This window comes from Myotis yumanensis, unplaced genomic scaffold (assembly GCF_028538775.1).
Source record: "Myotis yumanensis isolate MYYU_CA2020_CCGP unplaced genomic scaffold, mMyoYum1.0.hap1 SCAF_21, whole genome shotgun sequence".
NCBI lineage: Eukaryota > Metazoa > Chordata > Mammalia > Chiroptera > Vespertilionidae > Myotis > Myotis yumanensis.
Window position 1 is genome coordinate 10,402,230 of NW_027223772.1, and position 22,680 is coordinate 10,424,909.

A 22,680-nucleotide genomic window follows, 5' to 3' on the forward strand; every position below is an offset into this window, starting at 1 on the left:
GCACAGGCTAGCACCTCCTGTCACGAAAGGACAGAATCGTCCACACAGCTAGGCAGCATGTGCAGTTCAAACATAAAAGCCACGGAAGGAGGTGGAGGGGACCCCAGCCTGGTGTGCAGGGTGGAGGGCAGGAATTCCCAGACGGACGTGGTCGCTTTAAAAGCTGCACAGGCCATGGCTGGAGCTCAGGGAAGAGCTTTTTCTTCTCAGGCTGTGGTCAGAGTCTGCCCAGAAGCCAGGGATGCTGTGGAGGGCAGCGCCCGAGGGGACAGGGTGGCCTCACGCAGAGATTAGACCAGAAGTGAGGAGAGGAGGAGGATCTTATGTGTCTTAGAAACATTGCTAATATAACTCCTACCTCAGGCTATCAGTTTGAGCATCTTTGTTTAACATTCAAGATTTTGGGGGGTTTGTTTTTGCTTTTAATCCCATTCTTCTCATTTGTAAACTAGAGGCCCAGTGCACAGATTCGTGCACCAGTGGAGTCCCTCGGCCTGGCCTGTGGGGATCGAGCCGAAACGGGCTCTCTGACATCCCCCAAGGGGTCCCAGATTGCGAGAGGGTGCAGGCTAGGTTGAGGGACCCCACTGGTGCTGAGGGACCCCACCAGTGCATGATTGGGGCCGGGGAGAGACTGCGGGAGGGCTCCAGGGCATGTCCGGCCCGTCTAGCCCAGTCCCAATCAGCCAGACCCCAGCAGCAAGCTAACCTACCGGTTGGAGTGCCTACCCCCCTGGTGGTCAGTGTGCATCATAGCGACTGGTCGAACGAACAGTCAGACACTTAGCATATTAGTCTTTTATTATATAGGACAAGCATTCTTGTACCTACAAAGAATACCCTTTTTTAAAAAAATATTTTTTAATTGATTTCAGAGAGAGAAATAGAAACATCAATGGTGAAAGAGAATCATGGATCGTCTGACTCCTTCATGCCCCCACAACCCTGGCATGTGCCCAAAGTGGGAATTGAACCATGACCTCCTCATTCATAGGTTGATACTCAACCACTGAGCCACACCAGCCAGCCCAAAAAATGTCCTTTTAATTTCTTAGTAAAATTAACTTTTTGAACACACTAGCCAATGGTGTTTGTCAGGAGGAAAGGTGGGTGCTTCCAGGCTCTGGTTGGTAAAGGGATGGGCACAGGGGCCCTCTGCGGTGGCCAGGGGAGGGTGGCAGTAGTAAAAGACATGGCTGGCCGGCTCAGAGCCCGGGGAGAGGAGGGCAGGCCGGTGAGGAACCCAGACAGCTGGGAGGGAGAGGGCTGGCTGTGGGGCTGCGTCCTGTGTGCTCTGTTGCATCTGGGGCAACAGTTACCGGAGCCAGAGGGCCTAGATGACAGTATCTAACATGTACTCAGTGTTTACCATTGGCTGAACCATAGGGAATCGACAGCACTCAGCCATGTTGGATGCACCAAGACGGCAATTCCCCGATCCAACCGCATCCAAGTTCCGAGTGATCCGCACGTATTCCCCACAGGCAGCCCTCACCCTCGCCTGCAGAGGAACGGGAGCTCGGCGCCTGGGAAACTCTGCAAGGCCACGCAGCTTATGGTGGAGTCAGAACGGGCTCCCGCCCAGCAGCTGGGCGCCAGGCGGGCCGTCTGAACGCACACCCTCTCTGGGCCGGCACTGAAGACCGTGGGCTCTGGGAGAGGTCAGGCCTGCGTCCTCAGGGGATGTTTCTCTAACACGAGGCAGATCAGCCAGGCCTCGCTCCAGAAGCGCTGGGTTCCTGCGCTGTGAGATCTCACACAGCCACATGTCCAGCCGGTTCCCTGCGGTCGCTCCTTCCCTCCATCATGTCCCGAAAGCCCCTGCGAGGTCTGAGCAGCCCGAATGGAGGTCCGTCGGCACCTGAGGCCAGCCAAGGGGTCTCAGGCTCTTCCAAACTCAGGTCTGGTACCCTAAACAGCCCCCTAAGTCCATCTGCCTCTAGACTCAGTCTCTGATCACGTGTCATGCCAAGTCGGGGTACTCTCCCAGAACTCCACTTTATTACGTCATTCTTGGAACCGATAAAAGCTCCCGCTGCCTGCACGGCCACGTGCCCCGTCTTGGGCCTGGCCCCCACGGGACTCCACTGCGCAGCCTGGCCCTCCTGTCTCGCTCCGTCTCACAGGTTCTCCGTGGCCGTTCTCTCCAGGAAACCCGTTCTCATTCACTGCCCATTTCCACCATCGATTCACTGTGGACGCCTGCCAGGCTTGGCTCTGGGTTCCCTGCCCTCTGCCTCCGCCCTGGTCTCAGTGCTCTCCCTCCTCACCACCCCAGCTCAAGCCTCACAGCTTCCCAGCGGCCCTTTCTAACAAGCCCACCAGCATTAAACTCCCGCTTCTCAGAACTCCGAGGACGCAGCCGGGGATCTGTCTATGTCTTGTGATCAATATTTCAACTCTTCGAGCAATACATAAAGCACCTCAGGGACAGAGATAGCGCTGCACACAACATCCACTGCTGCCAGTGTCGAGGGCCCCGCAGTGCCACGCCCCGTGGCCCACAGCCGTAAGGAAGACGCAGTCCCTCGCTTCGAAAAGCTGGGTCAGAGGAGCGATGCGTCAGCTCAGACGCAAACGTGCTGTTTTTGTAAGTTAAAAATGGATGAATGCTGGCAACTTGGTATTGTTTCATTCTAAAGATAACTATCCAAGAACGTAGCAAGATCAGGATGGAGAAACGCAGAGCCTCGGCCGGAGGAGGGTCCGCAGCCTCTCCCGCCGGGCGGGCCTGGCAGCTTTGGAAGGCGGGGGTATGCTGGCTGAGTCGTGATAACTTGGAGTTGCCCAGCAGGGAGGAGCATCCTAAAGACAACATGAGGAAAGGCAAGGAGGTAGGAAAGAACAGGCAGACAGGAGGTGTTAGGGCTGAGTTATATTCCTCCACAAAGTTTATGTCGCAGTCCTAAGCCCAGCACCCCAAATGCTGCTGCACTGCAGACAGGGCCTGTGAAGGGGTAGCTCAGTGAGAACAAGCCAGTGGTTTGGCTGTAATCCAATCTGCTTGGTGTCCTTACGTAAGAGGAGACTAGTGCGGAGGGAGAGGCAGCGGGGTGCTCACACAGAGAGAAGGCCGCTGGAGGGCACGGCGGGCAGGCAGCCTTCTGCAAGCCAAGGCGCGAGGCTTCAGAAGAAACCAAACCCGCCGGCACCTTGACCTTGGACCGCTAGCCTCTGGAGCTATAGGGCCACACATTTCTGTTGTGCAGGCCGCATACCAGTCTGCGGTATTTTGCTTGCCAGCCCTGGCAACCTCATGCAATAAGGTTCTATGAACTCTTTGGGGTGGCTGGAGGGGGAAACAAGGAATGGCAAGAGAAGAAACTGAAAAAAACAAAACCAACAGGTAGGAGGGATGGGGTGGGGGACCTTGACTACTTCCTATATTAAGAAGCGTGGCTTTTCCTGGAGATGAGGGGAAACTTTTGGAGGGTTTTAAGCAAGGAGGTGGCAGAATCATAAGCTGTTTTAGGTGGAGCTGCCAGTGGAGGTGCGGAAGGCGGATTTGACGGGAAAGATTAAAGGTAGGAAACAATGCGGAGGCTGCTGGACTGCGGCATGCGAGCCATTGGGTCCTTAGCAGAGAGCCAGCCGTGTGACGGGTGGGGACTTGAGAAATCGTATGAGGGGAGTTCACAGTGATGGCATCAGCCCTCCCTGGGGAGGGGAGGGGAGGGGAGGGGAGAGGAAGGGACGGCTGGATGACCCCCAGTTTTCTACTATGAGTCCTCACTAGAGGAGGTGAGCAGATGGGATGGGAAGAGGGGATTACTAGTGTGAGATGCTTGTGATGATGCCAAACGGGCAGGTAAGCATCACATCTGATCTTTAAGAGAGAGCTGGGCTGGGCTGGCCATGTGGGAGCCTCCAGCACAGACAGGCGGTGTGGCCAGCAGTGCCCCTGCCCCACTTGTATCCTGGGGACTTGTATCATCTGTGTGCACACGAGCTCTGGGCGTGTTCTCCGTGACTGTCAGCTGCGGCCCTCGGGCTGCCCGGGAACACTCGAGCCAGCAGTGCCTGGGAACGTGCCTCTCTCCAGGGGCAGGGGTCACACACTCTGGGCCCCTTAACGACGGGGCTGCCTCCAGAGCAATCCCAGTGACTCATTCGCTGTCCTGACACCCAGCGGCCTCCTTCCCCCTCAGCCCCACTCCCCTTTCCATGTTCTCCTCCTGGGAATACTTCCTCACAATCTCTTTCATGAGTCTTGTCTGAGGGTCTATCTGGGAACCCCCCTAACTCAGGGATGTGAATGAGACCACCCCAGCAGGAGACACAGCCAAGAGGAGACCTCCGGGGACACCAACTCTGGACAGGCAGGCAGACAGACAGCAGACGCAGACGGCCAAGGAGACGGAGAAAGGATGGCAGAGGGGGACAAGGAGAACCAGGGAGGGGTTGCATGACAGCCAGGTGGCAGAAGTCCCCAGAAAGCAAGAGCCATCAATGGTACCAAACAACGCAGAGGGGTCCAATAAAACAGGAATTACAATGAGTTACAGAATCGGGTGCTCACAGGGCACAGTGACCTCAGGAAAAGGTTCCCTAGGCTCGTGGCCCCAGTCTCTGTCCACAGTGATGCATCCTTACTCGTGTACACAGATCCTCTATCCCTTCCCTTCTCTTCTTCCTCAGGGACAGTGGGTTTTAAATATAGACATACATTTAAATTCCAGTTTCACCTCTAGAGTTAGAGCTGTATCTGTAACTAATAGCAGGCTGGCACTCGGACATCTGGGAGGTCAGGGGAGGTGTGGAGCTAATGCATTTATAGACCCAGAGGGCCAGCAGGCCAATGGCTCAGTTTCCCCTGTGGGGCAGGAGGCAAAGGGGGAGGGAGAGTCAGGCCAGTGGCAACTGAGGGAAGGCTGCGGGGAGCCCTGAGGCCTCAGGCTGGAGGAGCATGTTGGAGCCTGAGCCTGAGCCTGAGCTGGGGGTGGGCATGTGACAGCAACAGGGGGCCGTGAAGGGCGGAGCTCCTCCCTGAGACAGGCCTGAGGGCCTCCATGGACGTGGTTCCACGCCTGGGTGGGAAAAGACTGCCATGTGCTTGAAGCATTACACATAAAAATTTTGAGAAAAACTTTAGAGGTGAAAACTTCACGCATATTAGAGAAGGTTCACACATGGACTTTTAAAAAAATCCTCCCCTGAGGACATGTTTTTCCTTATTTAGAGACAGAGGAAGGGAGAGGGATAGAAATGTTCCAACCCACTGGCCCCCGGCAGGGCCGCCCACAGGCTCCCAGTGCCCAGCGTCACGGAACAGAGTGCTCAGGCGTGTGCGGGCCACAGAGCTCGGGGCGCACGCTTCATTTTGGCCATAACAGAGCGACACACTCAGGGCTCCTGCTATACAGGGCACCTTGGTGGGCAAGGCTGAGGCACTTGTGCGGGAAGGCGGACGTCTCCTTTCCCCAGGACTTCAGGGTCGGTGGTGGCAGCAGCTGGAGGAGCTGCATCAGACTGGGGCTGGTCATCGATCGCCTCCTCAACGTGATATATTTTAACGTTTTTCTCAGCACAAGCTTGACTTTAACAATGAATCCAGAAAAAAGGGGGCGTGATAATAAATCACAATAAAAACCAACAGAGATTTCTTCTGACCCCGCCACTATAGCTCTTCCATCCACCAGCCGGTCAGAGCTCTGACTGACAGCACTCAGAGAGGCCGGCGTCCAGCTGGGCCCTGGGGACAGGTGGCCAGGCCGCGGAGCCTTTAGAAGCCCCCACTTCCCGATCTCCCCTGGCGGAGTCAGGATGCCTCCCCGGCTGAGGGTGGGGGTGACGACGGAGGGAGCGAAGAGGTGGCGGCCAGCCAGGGGAGAGCAGGACAGGATGAGGTCAGCCCCGCCAGGGCTGAAGGAGCGTGAGGGAGAGTCTGCAGAGGGCCGCTGGGGCCTTGCCTACGGGAAAGGCATCTTTAATAATTAACGAAGGAGAAAAGGCACAGAGTCAGCAATGTGACCCCTGGCATTTTGAAAGTCTGAGCAAATGGCCACGCCTCCACAGCCTGCGGTCACAGTGCAGGTGCCCCAGCCCAGGCAGGCTGAGAAGGCTGGGAGCACCCGAAACTCCTGCAACAAGGAAGCTCACTGCCCCGCCGACCTAGGACACAGCTGACAAGACCCACAGCTCACCACTGGGTACGTGGAAGGCACGAATGGATACCAGTTCCTATCAATGACTGAAGTTAGCAGGTCAGCGCCAAACAGAGTTTTAGTTTTTCTCTTCTCACTTTGCTAACATTCCAGTATCTGACCAACACAATGTTGCTTTCTCCCCCCGTCCCCTCACCCTGCGACGCCCCTGCCCATAGCTATGCTCTCATGTGTGCAAAGACAAAGATGCTTGGTCCAAGGCTACTTTTTTTTATGCCGACCTTCATGTCCTCCCTCAGTTCAAGATACAGGGACTGTTTTTATTTCCACACAAGGAAAGTGACATCGAGTTCCTTGACGGCAGGGAGATGGTCCAGGGAAGGAGGACGGCTGCGCTGGCTTTGCTCCTCATTCCGTCTTTCTGAGCCAGAGCCACCCCAGCGAGAGCCGGAGGAATGGCCGTGAGGTGGAAGGAAACCAAGGAGCGTGTGACGCAGGCGCCAGGGGGAGGAAGTGCTGTTGGGAGGAGGTGGGCGGGGGAAGCTGCTGCAGAGGCCGGGAGAAGCTCCCTCAGCACCTGGCAGCGTGGAGGAGCACGTCAACACACACACCAAGGCCTCTACCCTGTGCGCGGTCCATCATTTCAAGACCATGCGGTATCTTAAATGAAAAAACAAGACAGCATCTTTGGTCACTGTGTTGCTTAAGAGACTTCTTTACCCAGCTCTTATTTGTACAGTAAAACGAAACCAAGTCTGAGAACAGATGTTTACAATTCTCGTTCCCCCGTCCCTTCAGTAACCTCTAGGTCAGTGATGGCGAACCTATGACACGCGTGTCAGAGGTGACACGCGAACTCATTTTTTTCGTTGATTTTTCTTTGTTAAATGGCATTTAAATATATAAAATCAATATCAAAAATATACATCTTTGTTTTACTATGGTTGCAAATATCAAAAAATTTCTATATGTGACACGGCACCAGAGTTAAGTTAGGGTTTTTCAAAATGCTGACACGCCGAGCTCAAAAGGTTTGCCATCACTGCTCTAGGTTCTCTGTGTCCATGGAAGGGCGGACTCTTAGCCTAAATTCAGGCAAACATAATTTCTGAATATGAAGGCAGAGAAAAATCAATGCCACCGTCAGCCTTCTAGTACACGGATACACACAGCGTATTCTTTCTCCCGGCTCCATACACGAAGGCAAAGCTCATGGCCACCAGAGCTGGGCTGGCCACAGCGCCACGGAGATGAGGTCCCCTCACCAGTGCTGACCTCCCAGGGTGCGGGCTGAGGGTCCGCAAGCTGGAAATACACGCCATCAACCGACGTTAATCATGACACCCCCCAGGACGTGGTCACACAGAACCGAGGCATCAGAGGGCCTCGGGCACTTGGAGAATGAAGAAGCTGAGTGGAGAGGTGGCAGGGTCGGCACAGTTACCCAGGTGCACAGCCACCCCCAGCAAGCCTCTCTGACCTTCACAGCTTCCCCTCCGAGCACAGCTTCCCTACCAAGTCCACGTGCTGTCTCCCCTTCCCGACCACCCACTCACTCTCCTACCAACTCCAATCTGGCCCCGCTCTCCCCCACCCATGAATAAATGCATGCATGTCAAGACCACAGCATCGCTGTGTGGTCCCGCCCAAAGTTCACGGCTCTCGCTCCCTTTCACACGGCCTCAGCAGCATCCCACACCCACTCCCGCCTTCTTCACTCTTTCCTGGCTTCTGGTGTCTGAGTTTTCTCTACACTATCCCTCCCCCACCACCTGCCCCCGACCCCAATCTTCCTCCCAACCTCTTCTCTCACTTTCCTCTCTCCCTGGTGATTTCAAGGTGCTTAGATTTTAAAGTCTTTGTAGGCCAAAGGTTGGAATCTCTCCAATGAGCTCCTGACTTGTGGACCCACCAAGTTCTCAATATTGAACAGCTACCTGGGCATCCATCTGAATGCATGTGAAGCTGGAATCTATATCTTTCCCTCCAAAGCCCGCACCTCTCAGAGGCGGTGCCTGCTATCCCTCATTGTCAACCAGCCACTCAGGCAAAAGCCTGGACATCATGCCAGCTACTCTTGTCCTCTTCTGCACAGTCCATTCACCCAGACCTGCCAGGACGTGTGCAAACAGGCCTGCTCCCTGCGCCCCCCACGCCACCACTGGGCGCTCCTGTGCGGACTGCAGCCTTCCACTTGCGCCTTCCCTCCGCCAGCTGCCTATAGCCCCCGCTCAGCAGTCGGCGCAGCATGTAACCCACGGGACGGGGCGCCTTCCCTGCTCAAGGCCCTTGGGACAAGGCTCTGGGTCCGCTCCTGCCTGCTCTCCCTGACCTCCCTCTGTCCCTCTGCCCCTCTGCCCTCTGCACCAGCATGCCACGCCCTTTCCTGCCTCAGGCCTTTGGGCCTCCCCCAGAGGCATGACCAACCCCTCACTAGAAATCACTGGGGTCCCTTCGCCCCACTTCTCAGCACCTGCAACCCGCTGTGCACGTGGCAGGGTCCCCCTAAGCGGAAGCTTCCTGAGGGCTGGGCCCTGTCCATGTGGGTGGAGCCACCCACCAGCCCAGTGAATGGAGGCCAGGGGCACAGGTGGGCTCGGCTCTCCTGACCATGCAGGAGTCAGAGCTGAGGGCAGCCCTGAGCTGTGAGCACGGCGTTCACAGCCACCCAGGCTGCTAGCTGCAGGGAAGCCCCAGGCTGGCTCCACAGCTCCCTCCCACTTGGGCTCCATGGGTCGGGTGTTTACCTAAAATCAGCGAGAACACGCGGGCTTGGGGGCTGCCATCCAAGTGGGGGCCTCCCGGATGGCTGCCTGCCCACCTGTCTGACTGAGGATTCCAAAGGCTTGGCGCCGGCCCAGAGTGGGCAGGGTGAGAGCTTATGTTGCCTTAGCAACGCAGTGCTCCTGGGGCCTAGGCTGGAGGTTTCAGATAAATAACTATTCAGAGAAGTGAAGAAAACCAGCAAAGCAGAGAGGGACAAAAATGGCAAAAAGGCAAGAAGTAATCCTACAAGCCCGAAACAGTCTAGAGACAGAACGCAGGAGCTGGGAGAGCGCTCCCCTCCCAGGCGCGGCCGCCCGCTGGGACGGATCCCAAACAAAAGCCCCCATTGACACAGACATCTGCTACCACTAAACACTTAGGAATCAGTAATTTCCTACAGGGTTTTTTCCCTTTGGCTTTAAAGGGTTGCTGCCGGCCAGGCTACCAAACCCAACCTTCCCCGAGTCCCCAGCCACCAGGTGAAGTGACTATTAGAACTTCAAAGGAAGAATTTGGTCCCGGAAATGGCCTTATGCTAGTTTTTTCCTGAATAGAGACACCAGGAAAATGTCAGAAGGCAAGTCCAAATCCACACCCTGAAAGACTTGAAGCATAACAATCACATCCCGGGGGGATCACATCCCTGGGAGGATGACTAACCTGGTCCGATTTAATTAAAAAGGAAACAGCAGATTTGATGCAAGGCCTACACGTGTGTGGAAGGGAAGGAGGCCGGGCTGGGGGGAGGAAGCGCGGGGGAGGGGGAGGAGGGATGGGGAGGGACAGGCGGAGGGATCCGCGGGGCTTACCTCAGCACCTGCAACTGCTCCGGGGAGTTCCGCGACTCGTCCTGGAGGCGCCGCCAGCGCAGGCTTGCCCGCAGCTCCTGCTGCTCCTGGGCCTCGTGGGGGGCCAGCTGCTTAAGCCACAGACACAAACACACGTGCACAAAACACCGTCACTGTTGTCCTTGTGCAAGCTCGGAGCCGCCTGGGCAGCAGCGGCTTTATTTCAGGGAGGGTGGCAAAGGAGGCCTCCTGCTGCCCCTGCGCCCCATCCGAAAGGTCAGGAGCCCAGGGCCTCTCAGGTGCTGGGGGAAGAACCAGCTGTTCCCCGTCTCGCTGCCTGTTCGGGAGGCACCCCTGGTCCAGGAACCCACCCCGCCCTGGAGAGAGCAGGCTTCCCTCGGGGCCATTTCCACTCGGAGGCCATCCAGCCCTTTCCTGCTTTGTGTCTCTGCACGGGGTGGGGAAGGTCCTCAGCCCCCAGTTTTGTTAAGGGCTGTTTACTGTGGAGCCTGCTAATGCAACCCAGATGGTTCTGTTTGCTTATAACCAGGAACAGTGCAGGCCTGGACGCACTCTGTCGGGGGAGGCCTGCACCTGCCCTGCTGGTCCTGCCAGCCTCTCACTCCTGTACCTCCTTAAGGGAGGCAGCAAAACCTCCACTGGGGAGGGACTCGGTCAGTACCAAGATGCATTTCCAGAAATAAAAGGTCTCTAATGATCCATTCAACAGACATTTGCAGAGTCTCTGCTAGGCCCCGGGGATATCACGGACACAGCCCCTACCCCATGGAGTCTGGCGGGTGCAGGGGATAAAGGGGGGGTGGAATAAGAACACCCCCCGAAGGAAGAAGCCAAATGCCTCCTGGCCAACCAGGGGGGTCGGAGGCTTTCCTCGGAGGGTGGTAGGGCCTGAGCTGGTCTACAGGGAAAGCAGGAGTCAGGCCCCAAGGAGGAATGTCAGGAAGAGAGAAGGCTGGCCCGGAAAGAGCCTCATGTGTTTAGGAAAGAGCAGGGACGTGGTCAGGTGAGGAGCAGGCTGCATCGGAGAGGGCAGGTGCCAAGCAGTCAGCAGAGGCCAGATGGTCTACAGCAAGCATGTCAAACTCGCAGTCCACGGGCTGCATGCGGCCCACAACAAATACTTTTGCGGCCCAGCCAATATAACGGTATGTAAGAAACGTTTTAATAAAAAATTCCTAACTTGTTACAATATCCTGTTATACATAATCATTAATAACGAACTACAACGTTCGCTAATGACTGATCACTATAATCGTGTTGCATTCATTTCCCTTACGCGCCTTATGCGCAGGCGCACCACTTCTCTCCACTAACACCAGCAGCGAATATTCTAGCAGCCGATGGCCACGTCATTCGTCTTGGACTGACTTGTTTGGTGTGCGCAACAGGAAATATTTCGCTTTTGGAGAACAAGAAAAATAGGTTTGTTTGCATTACGCTTATTAATTTGTGCAGTTATTCAGTGTCTGGTAAGTTAATGTTCAAGAAAAAATATTAATTTTTATTAAAATGTTCTATTATTTTATGTTAAGGATGACTCATTTATTTCAGCACCTGCAATCAGCTGTATTCAGCATGTCTCTATCGAAATAAACCTACGTTTCTATGAAAATGGAAGCTTTTGGTTTTTTACGGCCCACATGAACTTACACCTTGGTTATTTGGCCCATGTTAGCCTTTGAGTTTGACATGCTTGACCTACAGACTTTGTATGTCCTGTTGTTATGGACTGAGTTATGTTCCCTCCCCCCAAATTCATAAGTGGAACTCTAACCCCACATGTGACTGTTTTGGAAACGGGGCTGTTAAAGAGGTAGTTAAGGATGAGAAGGCCATGGAGGCGGGGCCCTCGTTCCATGGGGCTGGCGTCCTTCTAAGAAGGGAAAAGACACCAGCACGGCTCTCTCCACAGTAGCACCGACGGCACAGTGAGAAGGTGGCCGTCACCGCCAGGCAGAGAGGTCAGGCCTGTCAGCACCCTGATCTTGGTCTTCCAGCCTCTAAAACTAAGAAAACGGGTCTGTTCCAGCCTCCAGTCTGTGATGTGCTGTCCTGGCTGCAGGCTGCTTAACCGTTTGAGTCTCAAGCAGCGCGATCGCGCTGCTGAGATTTTATGTCGAGAAAACATACGATTCGTTTGAGTCCCAGGGGGTATTGAAAAAACACTGTCGAAGAATCCCAAACAGCGCAACCGCGCTTTCTCTAAATGAGTACGAAAAGACCCAAACAGCGTGATAGCGCTTGTTTTATTTTATGTCGAGAAATACGGTTAAGACCCCTGTGAGTGTTAGACTTTATCCAGGCTGATGACAGGTGTGCGGTCCAATCTGGCATCCGACTCAAGGCGGACTTCTGTCTCCTTGCCCAGGGATTTCGCACCCCCCACTCTGCCACGCTTGCCTGTGCGACCTCACTCGCTCCTACTGCCGCCTGGGAGTCCGGGAGGTGGCCCACCCTGCCCTGCCCTGAGCACCCTCTCCCGCTGGGAAGGCCTGCTATGGGCACTTGTCAGGGACCAGCACCAGCTGTCTCACTCACCCTTCAACGGAAGGGGTCAGAGTGATGGACGTGCTCGGGAAATATTTCCAAACTCGGTGCTAGAATGGCCACTCTGCCTCAGGGGTCGTGCTTTCCTAGATGGAGTTATTGCATCACCTGAAGGGGATGAGCTGGGCTGCCCTCACGCCAGGCCAGGGGCAGCGGAGGGACAGAGCAGCCTCAGCTCCTCCTTTCCTGTTGAGCTGACGACAGCAGTCACCCCCTGAGACAGGACTGCGGGATCTGCTCACCTGGCCTGCCCACCTTTGGGCTGCACAGTGTGTGGTGATTACCTCTCTTTTGTAAATATTTTCTTCTTCCTTCCCCTATGTGCTTTTATTATCACCTCAACTAGACTCTGCCCTCTTCCAGAGCAGGGTTGTGTCCTACTCTCCATTCTCCCTGCAGATCAGCACGGGGCGCACAGGGAAGGGGTGCAGCTGAGAGTTGCAGCCAGGCCAGGCTTGTGCTGTGTTGGCGGAGAGGCATTCAGGGCAGTTAGGAGTTCCCGCAGGGGAAGGGCGGCGGCGGAGTGCTCGCTGGGGATGCTGGAGACAGAAGGACAGAGAAATCCTCATCTGATGCCTGAAATATGCCCGCAATTACCAGGAGTAGCACAACTCTGACTGCCTCAGCATGGAAGCACCCCAGGGAAGGAATGGTGGTAGAGGCACACTTATATGAAACCTATTTAACCTTGGCCGAATGCCTACTATGTGTCAGGCACTGTGCTGGGCTCATTTTCACATTATGCTATTCAACCTGCAGGGTAAGCACTCTCATACCCATTCTACAGATGGGGAAACTAAGGCTCAGGGAGGCTGGCGAGCAGCAGAGCTGGGATTCCAAGCCTGGTCAGACTCGGAATGCAGCCACTTTCCCCTCATCTGCCACGTTGGCCCCTCTTCCTGGGACTCTGGCCAGGGAAGCAGACGTGCACACTGCCAGCGCCACAGGGGTGGAAGGTGGAACAAGACATAGCCCTGCTCTGAACGAGGTCGCAGTCTGCTGTGAGGAAGGGAGGAAGAAGAAGAAAGTGGGGAAAGAGAGGTGAGTTAGTATAGGGTGTCCCAAAATTCACGCAAGAAGTAATTTTGATAGAAAACACAGGTTTATAATTAAAAATTGTAAATTTTTTATTGATTCATAAAGTATACCATATAGGGTTATGTATGGAATAGCACATCGGGTAAATGGCCTCCACGGCTTTGCTGGCACATACGCAAAGCCGTTGTCTTCATTGGTCTTCATTGTCCCTGCTCCTGGGCCATCATTGGTACTTTGTAATGCTTATCAAATTGAAGGGATTGAAATCAAAGGGCAACAGATATTAGAATCTGATTCAATAAACCAAGTAAAATTAGGCTTTTATTTTTTGTTGTTGTTGTTGTTAATGCTCACGAAAAATTCAAATCTTGCGTGAATTTTGGGACACCCTATACGAACACTCGAGCATTCGCAGTTCCTAGAAGAGTAGAGCCATCAGGCCGGGCCACCCAGAGAACGTGACCCTGAGCCCGTCTGTGAGAAACAAATGGGATTTCAACACGCAGAAGGAATCTGAACGAAAGCATACAGGTGTGCACAATCGTGGGAACTTAGAAAATGTACGGGGTGGAAATGGAAGGGGAAGAAAAGGGACCAAATATTAGACACTAGAAAGGAAGCAGGAAGTAGGTTCGCTGCCATGTCCTCCTTGGAACTGGCGGCCAGTTCTTCAAAGCAGAGGTGGTACTGGGAATGTGCTGCCCAGGTCTGGCCTCTGGGTGTGTCAGTTTACATATTTTTTAAGTTAATAAATTTCACAGAAAAACCCAAATTTGTAACTTTCTCTAAAAAGACCAGGCGCCTAGGCTCTCTTGAGCCCTCCCTGCAACATGACAGTGGTTAGGGCTGAGGACAGCTCCCCGTTCGCCACAGTTCCCACCATCCCCTAATCTCTAACGCCAACTGCTTCGTTCCTTCCTGGCCAGCAGGCATCTGAGATTCTGACGTCTGATTTAACTTTCAATCTCACTATTGAACAAAACACAGTCACTGTCGCCACAACCACAGCACAGAGGAGCTTGAGTAGCCAGCGCACGGCCTTTCCTGCAGGTCTTGGCTCACGTGTCCCTGCTCTCCTAGCTGCCTTTCCTTCGCAGTGCTCCCTCCCTGACGTGGTGAGGAGGATGCTGTCTTTCTCTCCTCTGGCTATGTCCCCGCAGGCGCAGGGACTTCCCCTCCATCATAAAGCCCCCTCCCAGCCGCCAACTGCGCAGTGAGCACTCAGTATATGTCTGTTGAGTGAAGGAGTGACTGTGAATAGAACTTGGCTCCAGGGAGTGAAATGTTTGGGGTCACTTTAAACCTACCTGCTGTGCTTTGGCCCAGAATACATCTTCCAAGTGAGTGGCAAACCCTTCACTCAGCCACTCCTCTGTCCAGTCGCGGGCCCCGATGGCCAGGCCAAACCAGGCGTGAGCAATTTCATGGCAGAGCCGGGTCCCACAGAGGTGGCTCCCTCCGGCCAGGGTGCTCTGAGAGAGGAAGACGATGTGTGGGCTGTGGGTGATGGGGGAGAAAACAGAGCCTTGTTAGAGCCTGTCCTGGCGGCTGCCGGGCGGGCCCTCCGCCCGAGCCTGCTGTTATCATGTGCATGCTCGGTCATGACCGACGGGCCGAGCTCTGAGGCTCTTAGACACACACACAAAGTGGCCGTTTACACTCCTGGCGGCGGTTCAGGGGCGTGGGTGCCAAGCGGTTGTCTCCGCCCTGGAACCTATCACCCTGCACCCAGGTTCACACGGAAGACACTACGAGGCGATGGGAGCGCTTACTGGGGAACCTGGACGAGAAAGGAGGGCAGGTGTGAGAACTCGCAGCCCGTGCTGTCAAGAGATGATCAAAGAAGGCCCTGCAGCCAAACCCCGCGGCCTCCAAGCAGACTGGGGAGTCATGCAGGGCAGGGAAGCCGGGAAGCAGGGAACCCAAAGTTTCCCTAAGACGGGCTGTTACTGAGTTAACAAACTAGCAGGTGCCATGATGGGCGACTTTGCCAAGACACGCAGATAAAAGTGGAGTCTCTGTAAGGCAAAGACTGTAAGTGGTATCATCTCCTATCTTAGATGTTTACTTATTCACATGGCATAAAAAATCATGCAGAGAGAGAGAGAGAGAGAGAGGAAGGAGTTAACCCACCCAGGTGTGCAAACGGCCCCAGGGCTGGCACCAGCCGGGGAGATTTATCTAATCTCATTTTCCATACTTTGTTTTGAAACTCAAAACACCACGATTAGAACTGCACACATGAAATGCGAGGGAGGGAGGCTGGAGAGAGGAGGCCAGCAGAGCATCCCTGTGCTCCCACCTGCGGCATCCCTCATTATCCACAGCTTGTTTACAGTCTTATTAATGAAGAGTTTGCTCTTTAAGAAACCTCTCCTACATCAGCTGAACAAAAACAGTTGTGAAACCTCCCAAATCAAGAAACTGTCCACGCCGGTTTCTTCCTTCAAAAGCCATGGGTGGGTGAGCCATCATGTGGGCTCCGCACAAGCCAGGACTGCTCAGCTCTGTCCTCCGCCCCCATGGCCACCAGGAGAGAACACCCCACCTGCATTTCTCTTGCACAACATCACCCATTCGGCCCAGAGAGCACAACTGAAATCACGGAGTCGGGTGCCAAAACAGACAGCTTTTATGTGAAATAATAACAGGGCAGACATGCAGATGAAAAAGCGTCTGCCAGGCTCTCGCCAGAATCCACCAGAAACTCCAGATAATAGAAGTGCAGGGGGGGCATCTCAGACATGGGGGCACCCATAGTAGTTCAGAGCACTGATTCAGAAAAAAAATAGGGAAAAAGGGAGGAAAGAAGAGAGGAAGGGAGGAGGAAGGAAGGGAGGAAGGGAGGAAGGGAGGAAGGAAAGGAGGGAGGTAGGGGAGAGGAAAGAAGGAAGGGGGGGAGGAAGCAAGAAATGGAAGGAGGGGGGGAGGAAGGAAGGGAAGGAGAGAACTGAGGACAGGAGCTGACAGCACCCGCTGCACCCTGACCCATCAGTTGGTGAGCCCGGCTCCGGCATGGGCAGCGCTGCAGAGAAAAGCCACAGCCATGCACCAAGTAAATAACATTCCAGACATAATGCTGGCAGCACTTCACCCTCTGGGCTAAAACAAAACACAAGAAAGACCAGGCCTCACACAGGCTCACAGACAAGCCTGCATCCGAAGGGCCTGCCATAGACCCCGATGGTGCGGGTTACAGAGACGCTGGGCTGACCTGCGGGCTCCACACAGGAAGGTTACCCAAGCCGAGGACTGTTCTGAAGAAAAGCCTGCCCTGTCCTCGTGACCCGCTCACTGCTTTGTCCCAGTAGGGAAGCCTCTCCAAGGCCCATTTATGCAAATATCATGGTGGCCCGGCCTGAAGGCCTGCAGCTGTGTGGGCTTCTCCCTGCAGCAGTCTCCCCCAGACCTCCTTCCCTCGGCCCGCAGCCTGGAGACACAGCCCCGGCTGGGGCGGCGGGTTGGCTCCGGACAGGTGCTGGCATTGCTGGGACCCCAGCTAAATCCCCCCCGTGCCGTCCATCCTTTCTTCCCGGCGGGTCAGTGCACTGCCCACTGTCCTCTGAGAAGGACCGCAGCCTCTGGACAGGAAGGAAGATGCTCCACTGGGCGTGAATGACCCTCCCACCGTCAGTGGGAAAGCGCGAGAAAAGCCACTTCCCAGTTGAGAACCAGACCCCAAAGCCTCCTGCAGTGGAGTCTGCCCTCAGGTTGGGCTTTCCCTGTGGACTGTTCTGGGGTTTTAGTTTCTTATGAAGGAAATGGCTTCTTGTTTAAAACTAAGTTAAAACACGGAACGAGGTTTTGATAACCTTTCTCAAGGGTTGTTAACAAAATCCTATATAACAAAAGGCTAATATGCAAATCGACCAAACAGCGGAACAACCAGTTGCTATGATGCGCACTGACCACCAGGGAGCAGACGCTCAATGCAGGAGCTGCCCCCTGGTGGTCAGTGCTCTCCCACAGGGGGAGCGCCACTCAGCCAGAAGCCAGGCTCACGGCTGGTGAGCACAGTGGCGGTGGCGGGAGCCTCTCCTGCCTCTGGGGCAGGCGGACATTTCCCCGAGGGGTCCCGGACTGTGAGAGGGCGCAGGCTGGGCTGAGGGATCCCCTCCCCCGCCTCCCCCAGTGTACGAATGTCATACACCAGGACTCTAGTTCTGACATAAAAGGACCAATAGAATATTCTTTGAAGGAGAATTTCCTCCTCTCCTTTTAACCCTAAATATCAGAACTTCTCACGGTAAGTACAATATTTAAATTGCTTTTTTCAACAGTGAGTAAAGAAAAGTATAAAGCTCCTAAGTTCACCTCACGGAGTGATATTAAGTGTTCCTTTACCCAGAGGGAACCTACTTCATGCCTACCTTCCGAGCAGAAGGAATGGCTTAGAATTTTCTACGCCTACCTCAGCCTTGATTTATAAGTCTCACCCCTGGCTCCTCACGCACCCGAGTTCTCAGCATCTATTCATGGCCCTAATCAGCCACAGCTCATCCGTCTTCAGGCTGACAGGGCCCGGTTGAAAACCGGTTGCCTTTTTTCTTTTTTTTCCCCCCTGAAAGGGCCTGTGTCAACTGCCTCTAAAAATGCCAAATTGTCGATTCATCATCATTACAGAGGATGAAAGTAATCACTAGAATGACCCTTTTTTTTTCTATCACAGAATTTATCATTTTTCCCCAATAAGCGATGGCCAGGAAAATATTTTCAACTCGCAGAAAGCGCCAGCCCTCTCATGTGTGTTCTCCATCACATTCTCTGAGGCTGCACGTGGTGGGGGAGGACCCAGCGGGCAGAGCGGCTGCAGGCGGCACGTGTTCTCATCCCGCCCCGGAGACCACCAGCGGCGCTGCCTCCCCACAAGCCCCTTCTAAACGATGCCCCTCCGAGATGACAAATATCATTTTCGGTTTCTTAAGACTGTTCCTGAAAGCTGCCCCCCTCCCCCCGAGATGAGAAGGCTGTGTGGGTTCATTTAAAACATGCTTCGACCAGAAAGGGGCGGCGTGCCTTCATCACTGGGGCTGCTGCAGCCCTGTGGGAGGGTTCGGTCTGGAGGAGATGGGGGATTTCACCGGACCCTCAGCAGGGGCTGGCTGGGAGTGAGGTCTGCTGTGTCCAGGGAGACATGACCAGCGTGGGCCATCTTGCTGCTCAGCACTCACAGGCTGTGGTGGGACCCAGAGGACAGGAAATGGCTTTTGGCTTAGAACAGTGGTCGGCAAACTCATTAGTCAACAGAGCCAAATATCAACAGTACAACGATTGAAATTTCTTTTGAGAGCCAAATTTTTTAAACTTAAACTATATAGGTAGGTGCATTGTTATTAACTTAATTAGGGTACTCCTAAGGCTTAGGAAGAGCCACACTCAAGGGGCCAAAGAGCCGCATGTGGCTCGCGAGCCGCAGTTTGCCGATGACGGGTTTAGGACAAGAAGAGCCCTGGGCCACCCCTCCCGTCATACTGGAGCCGGTACCCCTCCCCTCAGGGGAGCAGAGTCACTTTATACAGTCCCTGCGACATGCGGCCAGGACACAGACTCATCATCAAGCTTGAACTTCTTGTGGGTTCAGAGTTTTTCTCACTTTCAATGGCACATGAAGCCCATGTCCCATTAGAAAAAGGAAGGAAAACCAAAAAACGTGGAGACGAGGCTCCTTTCCCTCCAGAGTCAACCTGGATAGTTCTAAGGGTCTCAAGGCCCCCTGAGAGCTGCAGGCACGACTCCATTCCATGCTCATTTAATCTGGACGCCTGAAGAGCAGACTCGCAGCGCCTGGGGCAACCTGAACGGGGGGCAAATGCCCTTCCCCTCCCTTGGGTTCAGAACAGGTTTCCTCTTTTCTTCACGGGGTGTGGCGTGAAACCTGCCAGCACCTAACCCAATGCCGGTCCGCCCCTGCATCTCCACGGTGAAACCCCTTCCCACCTCCCCTGGAGAGTCTAATGGTGGGCATGCACCCCTTGTCCGGAGGCAAGGCCTGGCGTGGGGGACCTGGCAGGGCCCCTGCGCCCTCTGCTCTCGGACTGCTCTGTAGGACTGGTCACCTTCATGTGCCCATCTGGCTTCTGTGGTGGCCACAGAGTTGGTCTTTAAACTGCAGCCTTAGGAGATGGAATGTTCCTTTGTCGAAACCAGTGAGGAAAACTTACTACATCTGATCAACATGGGGATTTAGGTTTGAGAGAACACGGTAACAGTAGTTAGTGTAAGTTCTTCTTTGAAAATCCTGAATAGCAAATAGGCAGTGCATTATCTACTCATCTGAGTGAACTCTGGGTTAGAACGCCAGTGTGACTGCAGCGAGAGTGGCTGCAGAAGCCCCGGCTCCACTCACAGGCTCCAACCCATCCTGTCCTCCCCCTAAAGACTCACACTGTCTGCGCTGGGCACTGAATTTCACACCATCTCATTTAGCCCACCCATGGCCTCAGGAGACAGATTTTATCATCGCCACTTCACCGATGGTGAGAACTGAGGCACAGCGAGGTGAGTAACCAGCTCAAGGTCACACAGCTGGCGACTAAGGGAGCCAGTACTTTAACTCACACAATCTTGACCCTGAAGCTTTACTCAGACCCACTCTGCAGGGCTCACTGGGTTTAGACCTGTGGCTGCGGGGCTCCACCCCTCTATGGCAGCTGCTGCCCATGGTGGGGGGCATTGCTCCCCAGGAGCTCCGTCTTCAGAGTCCGCCCACCCCCCAAGGAAAGCCACCAGCCATGGCCTGGGACCTCTGCTCCTTAAAGCCGCACCACAGCAGGAGCTGGCTGGAGGTTACCAGGCCTTTGATCAGCAAAGCTGTGGCCTCTTCCCGGTGAGAAGGCAGGTGGGGTGAGGGCCTGGAAAACCGAGACCACCTTTGGCAGAGCACTGGGCACTTGATTTCTGCACCACCAGGCCACTCGTCCACAGCCCTCAGCCCTGCGTGCGCGTGGAGGCGGCGCTAGCACCGAATTATCAGGTGTTGGCTGCACCTCGCTGGCTACCCTGCCTGAGGAAGGTGGTGGGTTGGTTATGCTCATCTAAAAGCTGAATAAAGCTGCAAGTGGATGTCTCAGGTTTTACAGCTAAAGCATCAGAGGGGGGAAAAACAGTATCTGATTGGATTTTCAACTTGATAGGGACTCCTTTCCCTCTAAGGCAGTGGTTCTCAACCTTGGCTGCACATTAGAATCACCTGGGAATCTTTTTAAAATCCTGATTTCTGGGCCTCATCCTCCAGAAATTCTGTTTCTTTGTTACTAATGTTGTGGCCTCACCCCATAACAAAGAAACAGAATTTCTGGAGGATGAGGCCCAGAAATCAAGATTTTAAAAAGATTCCCCGGTGATTCTAATGTGCAGCCAAGGTTGAGAACCACTGCTAAGGGGCCTATTCAGCCCACGCAGTCTGGATTCTCACAGTATAGAACCAGGAAACAATGCTTTGTTTTGTTTTGAAGTTACGGAGCACTCTGGGGGTTTGGACAGCAGGGACACCCCGTACCCACACTCTGTGAGCACTATTGGTTGTAGCTGCGCATGTCCCCCGAGCCACCACTGCCTCTCCCATGACGAGAGCTGTGCGCTTCCTGCAGGATCTGGAGGACTCCTGGCGAGTGGTTGCCCTTTAAAACCTGCTGGCGGCCCCCCCGAAGCACCTGGATGACAAAATGTGATGCTCTCCATTCCCTCAGCCCCACTGCCGTCCTCCCAGCCAGGGCGATGATGTCTACTCCCATAACAAGAACTAATAAAATCAGCCTCCTCTGTGACACAGGGAAAATCTTTATTTAATAAAATAATGTGTTTTGCTCCACTCCCAGAACAGCAATCAAGTGGCACGACGGAGAACCACAACAGCTCACCCCGCTGGTTGCTGCTGTGTGTCCAGGCCTGCCGGGTGTGGCCCTGTGGGAGCTAGGGGCACACGGGGCAGTTTGCACTGCCCTCCGTAAGACGGGGTGGTTAGGAGGCTCCTTTGAAACACAGTGCATGCACTCTCCGGATCCACCAATTGTTTTCCCATGTTCCCCGTCTAGAGAAAATAAAATTTCCCCAAAAGCACTCAGACCGTTAACTGGGGACGGGGCATCGGTTGCTTCCACAGCTGAGAGCACCCACCCACGTGGAGTGTGGCGCTCTGGGAATCTTTACACACCAACTAAATCTGAATTCCAATCAGACAACAAATACTTTTTCAGTGTCTGCTCCTGTGAAACACAGAGTTAATGAAGCTGCTGTAATGATCATAACCTGCATGCCTTTTTCCATACGAACAACTATAAAGCCACTTTTGCCTGTTGCTGTATTTGCTAAACCTGGAAATTCTACCTGGGGGAGGTGGGGTGGGGCTTGTTAAACAGATTGCTGGGCCGCCACCTCCAGACACTCTGACTGGTAGGCCTGAGTGGCACCTGAGAATCCACCTTTCGATGCAGGTCCCAGATAAGGCTGAAGTTGCTGGTCCAGAGAGCCAGGGATCTACACTGTGGTGGCTGCACAGCATTAGCTTAAAAAACAAAAATCCATTGCCAAAGTTTATAAGTGGGAAGATTCTACCTAGAAATCCAGATTTTCAAATTTTTTATATTGAAAATCTGAAAATCTGGCCATCCTAGGCCCACAATCCCATGTAGCAACTTAGCTGAGTGGCTGCTGGCCCTTTTAGATGGGCTCAGCTCTCTACCACTCTCTCCTGTCTCCTCGCCACTGGCTGAGTCCACGTGTCATTTATAACCACGTGCGTGCTCACTCCCCCTTTCCTCCGGCAGGATTCAGAGAAAAGCGAAATCCCGTCTCCATCACCAGTAGGCAGAGAAAACCAAGCTTTTCTCAGAGGATGCTCTGCCCAATCGGCTCATTTATTTTTGCAACCTGACCCCTCATAGGCATTTGGATTTGATCTGCTTCGTTTTCCGTATGAAAAATTCTACTCTCAGCCTTGTTTGTGGCTGTAAAATGTTTTGGCAAACTATTTTTAACTGGAGAGGGCAAAGGCATACGTCTCAGCCTAGTTCCAGTCAGTCACCAGAAATCCCGTATTACCAGGAGTAGAATTAATTAGGTTTATTGTATTTTTGAAATCCAAACGCAGTTTCAATTATTACTTGCTACTAATGGCTTATAATGAAGGCAGAGCTTGTTAGCTCAGCAAACAACCCGCAAGTCTGTTTCAAGTGTAAACAGAAGGCAAATGCATGAATTAAACGAATGAATTCACCGATTGTGCTCCCCGGGCTGTAAAGAAGCATTCAGCAGCCACAATGTGTGTCACCCACCACCTTTGTTCACAGGGCGCGCCTGCTCCAGCTTTCTTTATGGGGCAGAGACCTGCCGAGGGGTCTCTGACAACGTAAATTCTCTGAATTTTTGAAAGTGCTCATCTGCATCAGTAAGTGCCCTTAAGGATAAGGGATCACCTG

General features: G+C 53.9%; 1 protein-coding gene across 2 annotated transcripts in view; it reads right to left on the minus strand.

Annotated features, from left to right (window-relative positions):
* The window catches only part of AOPEP (aminopeptidase O (putative)), a 332,190-nt gene that overhangs the window by 129,608 nt on the left and 179,902 nt on the right, over nucleotides 1-22,680 (minus strand). For both annotated transcript variants that reach the window (XM_070400873.1, XM_070400872.1), the window contains exons 6-7: nucleotides 14,572-14,761; nucleotides 9,680-9,786 (exon numbers count right to left, since the gene is read on the minus strand). In XM_070400873.1, the coding sequence (XP_070256974.1) occupies nucleotides 9,680-9,786; nucleotides 14,572-14,761 (297 nt within the window). The remainder of the gene's footprint in view (nucleotides 1-9,679; nucleotides 9,787-14,571; nucleotides 14,762-22,680) is intronic.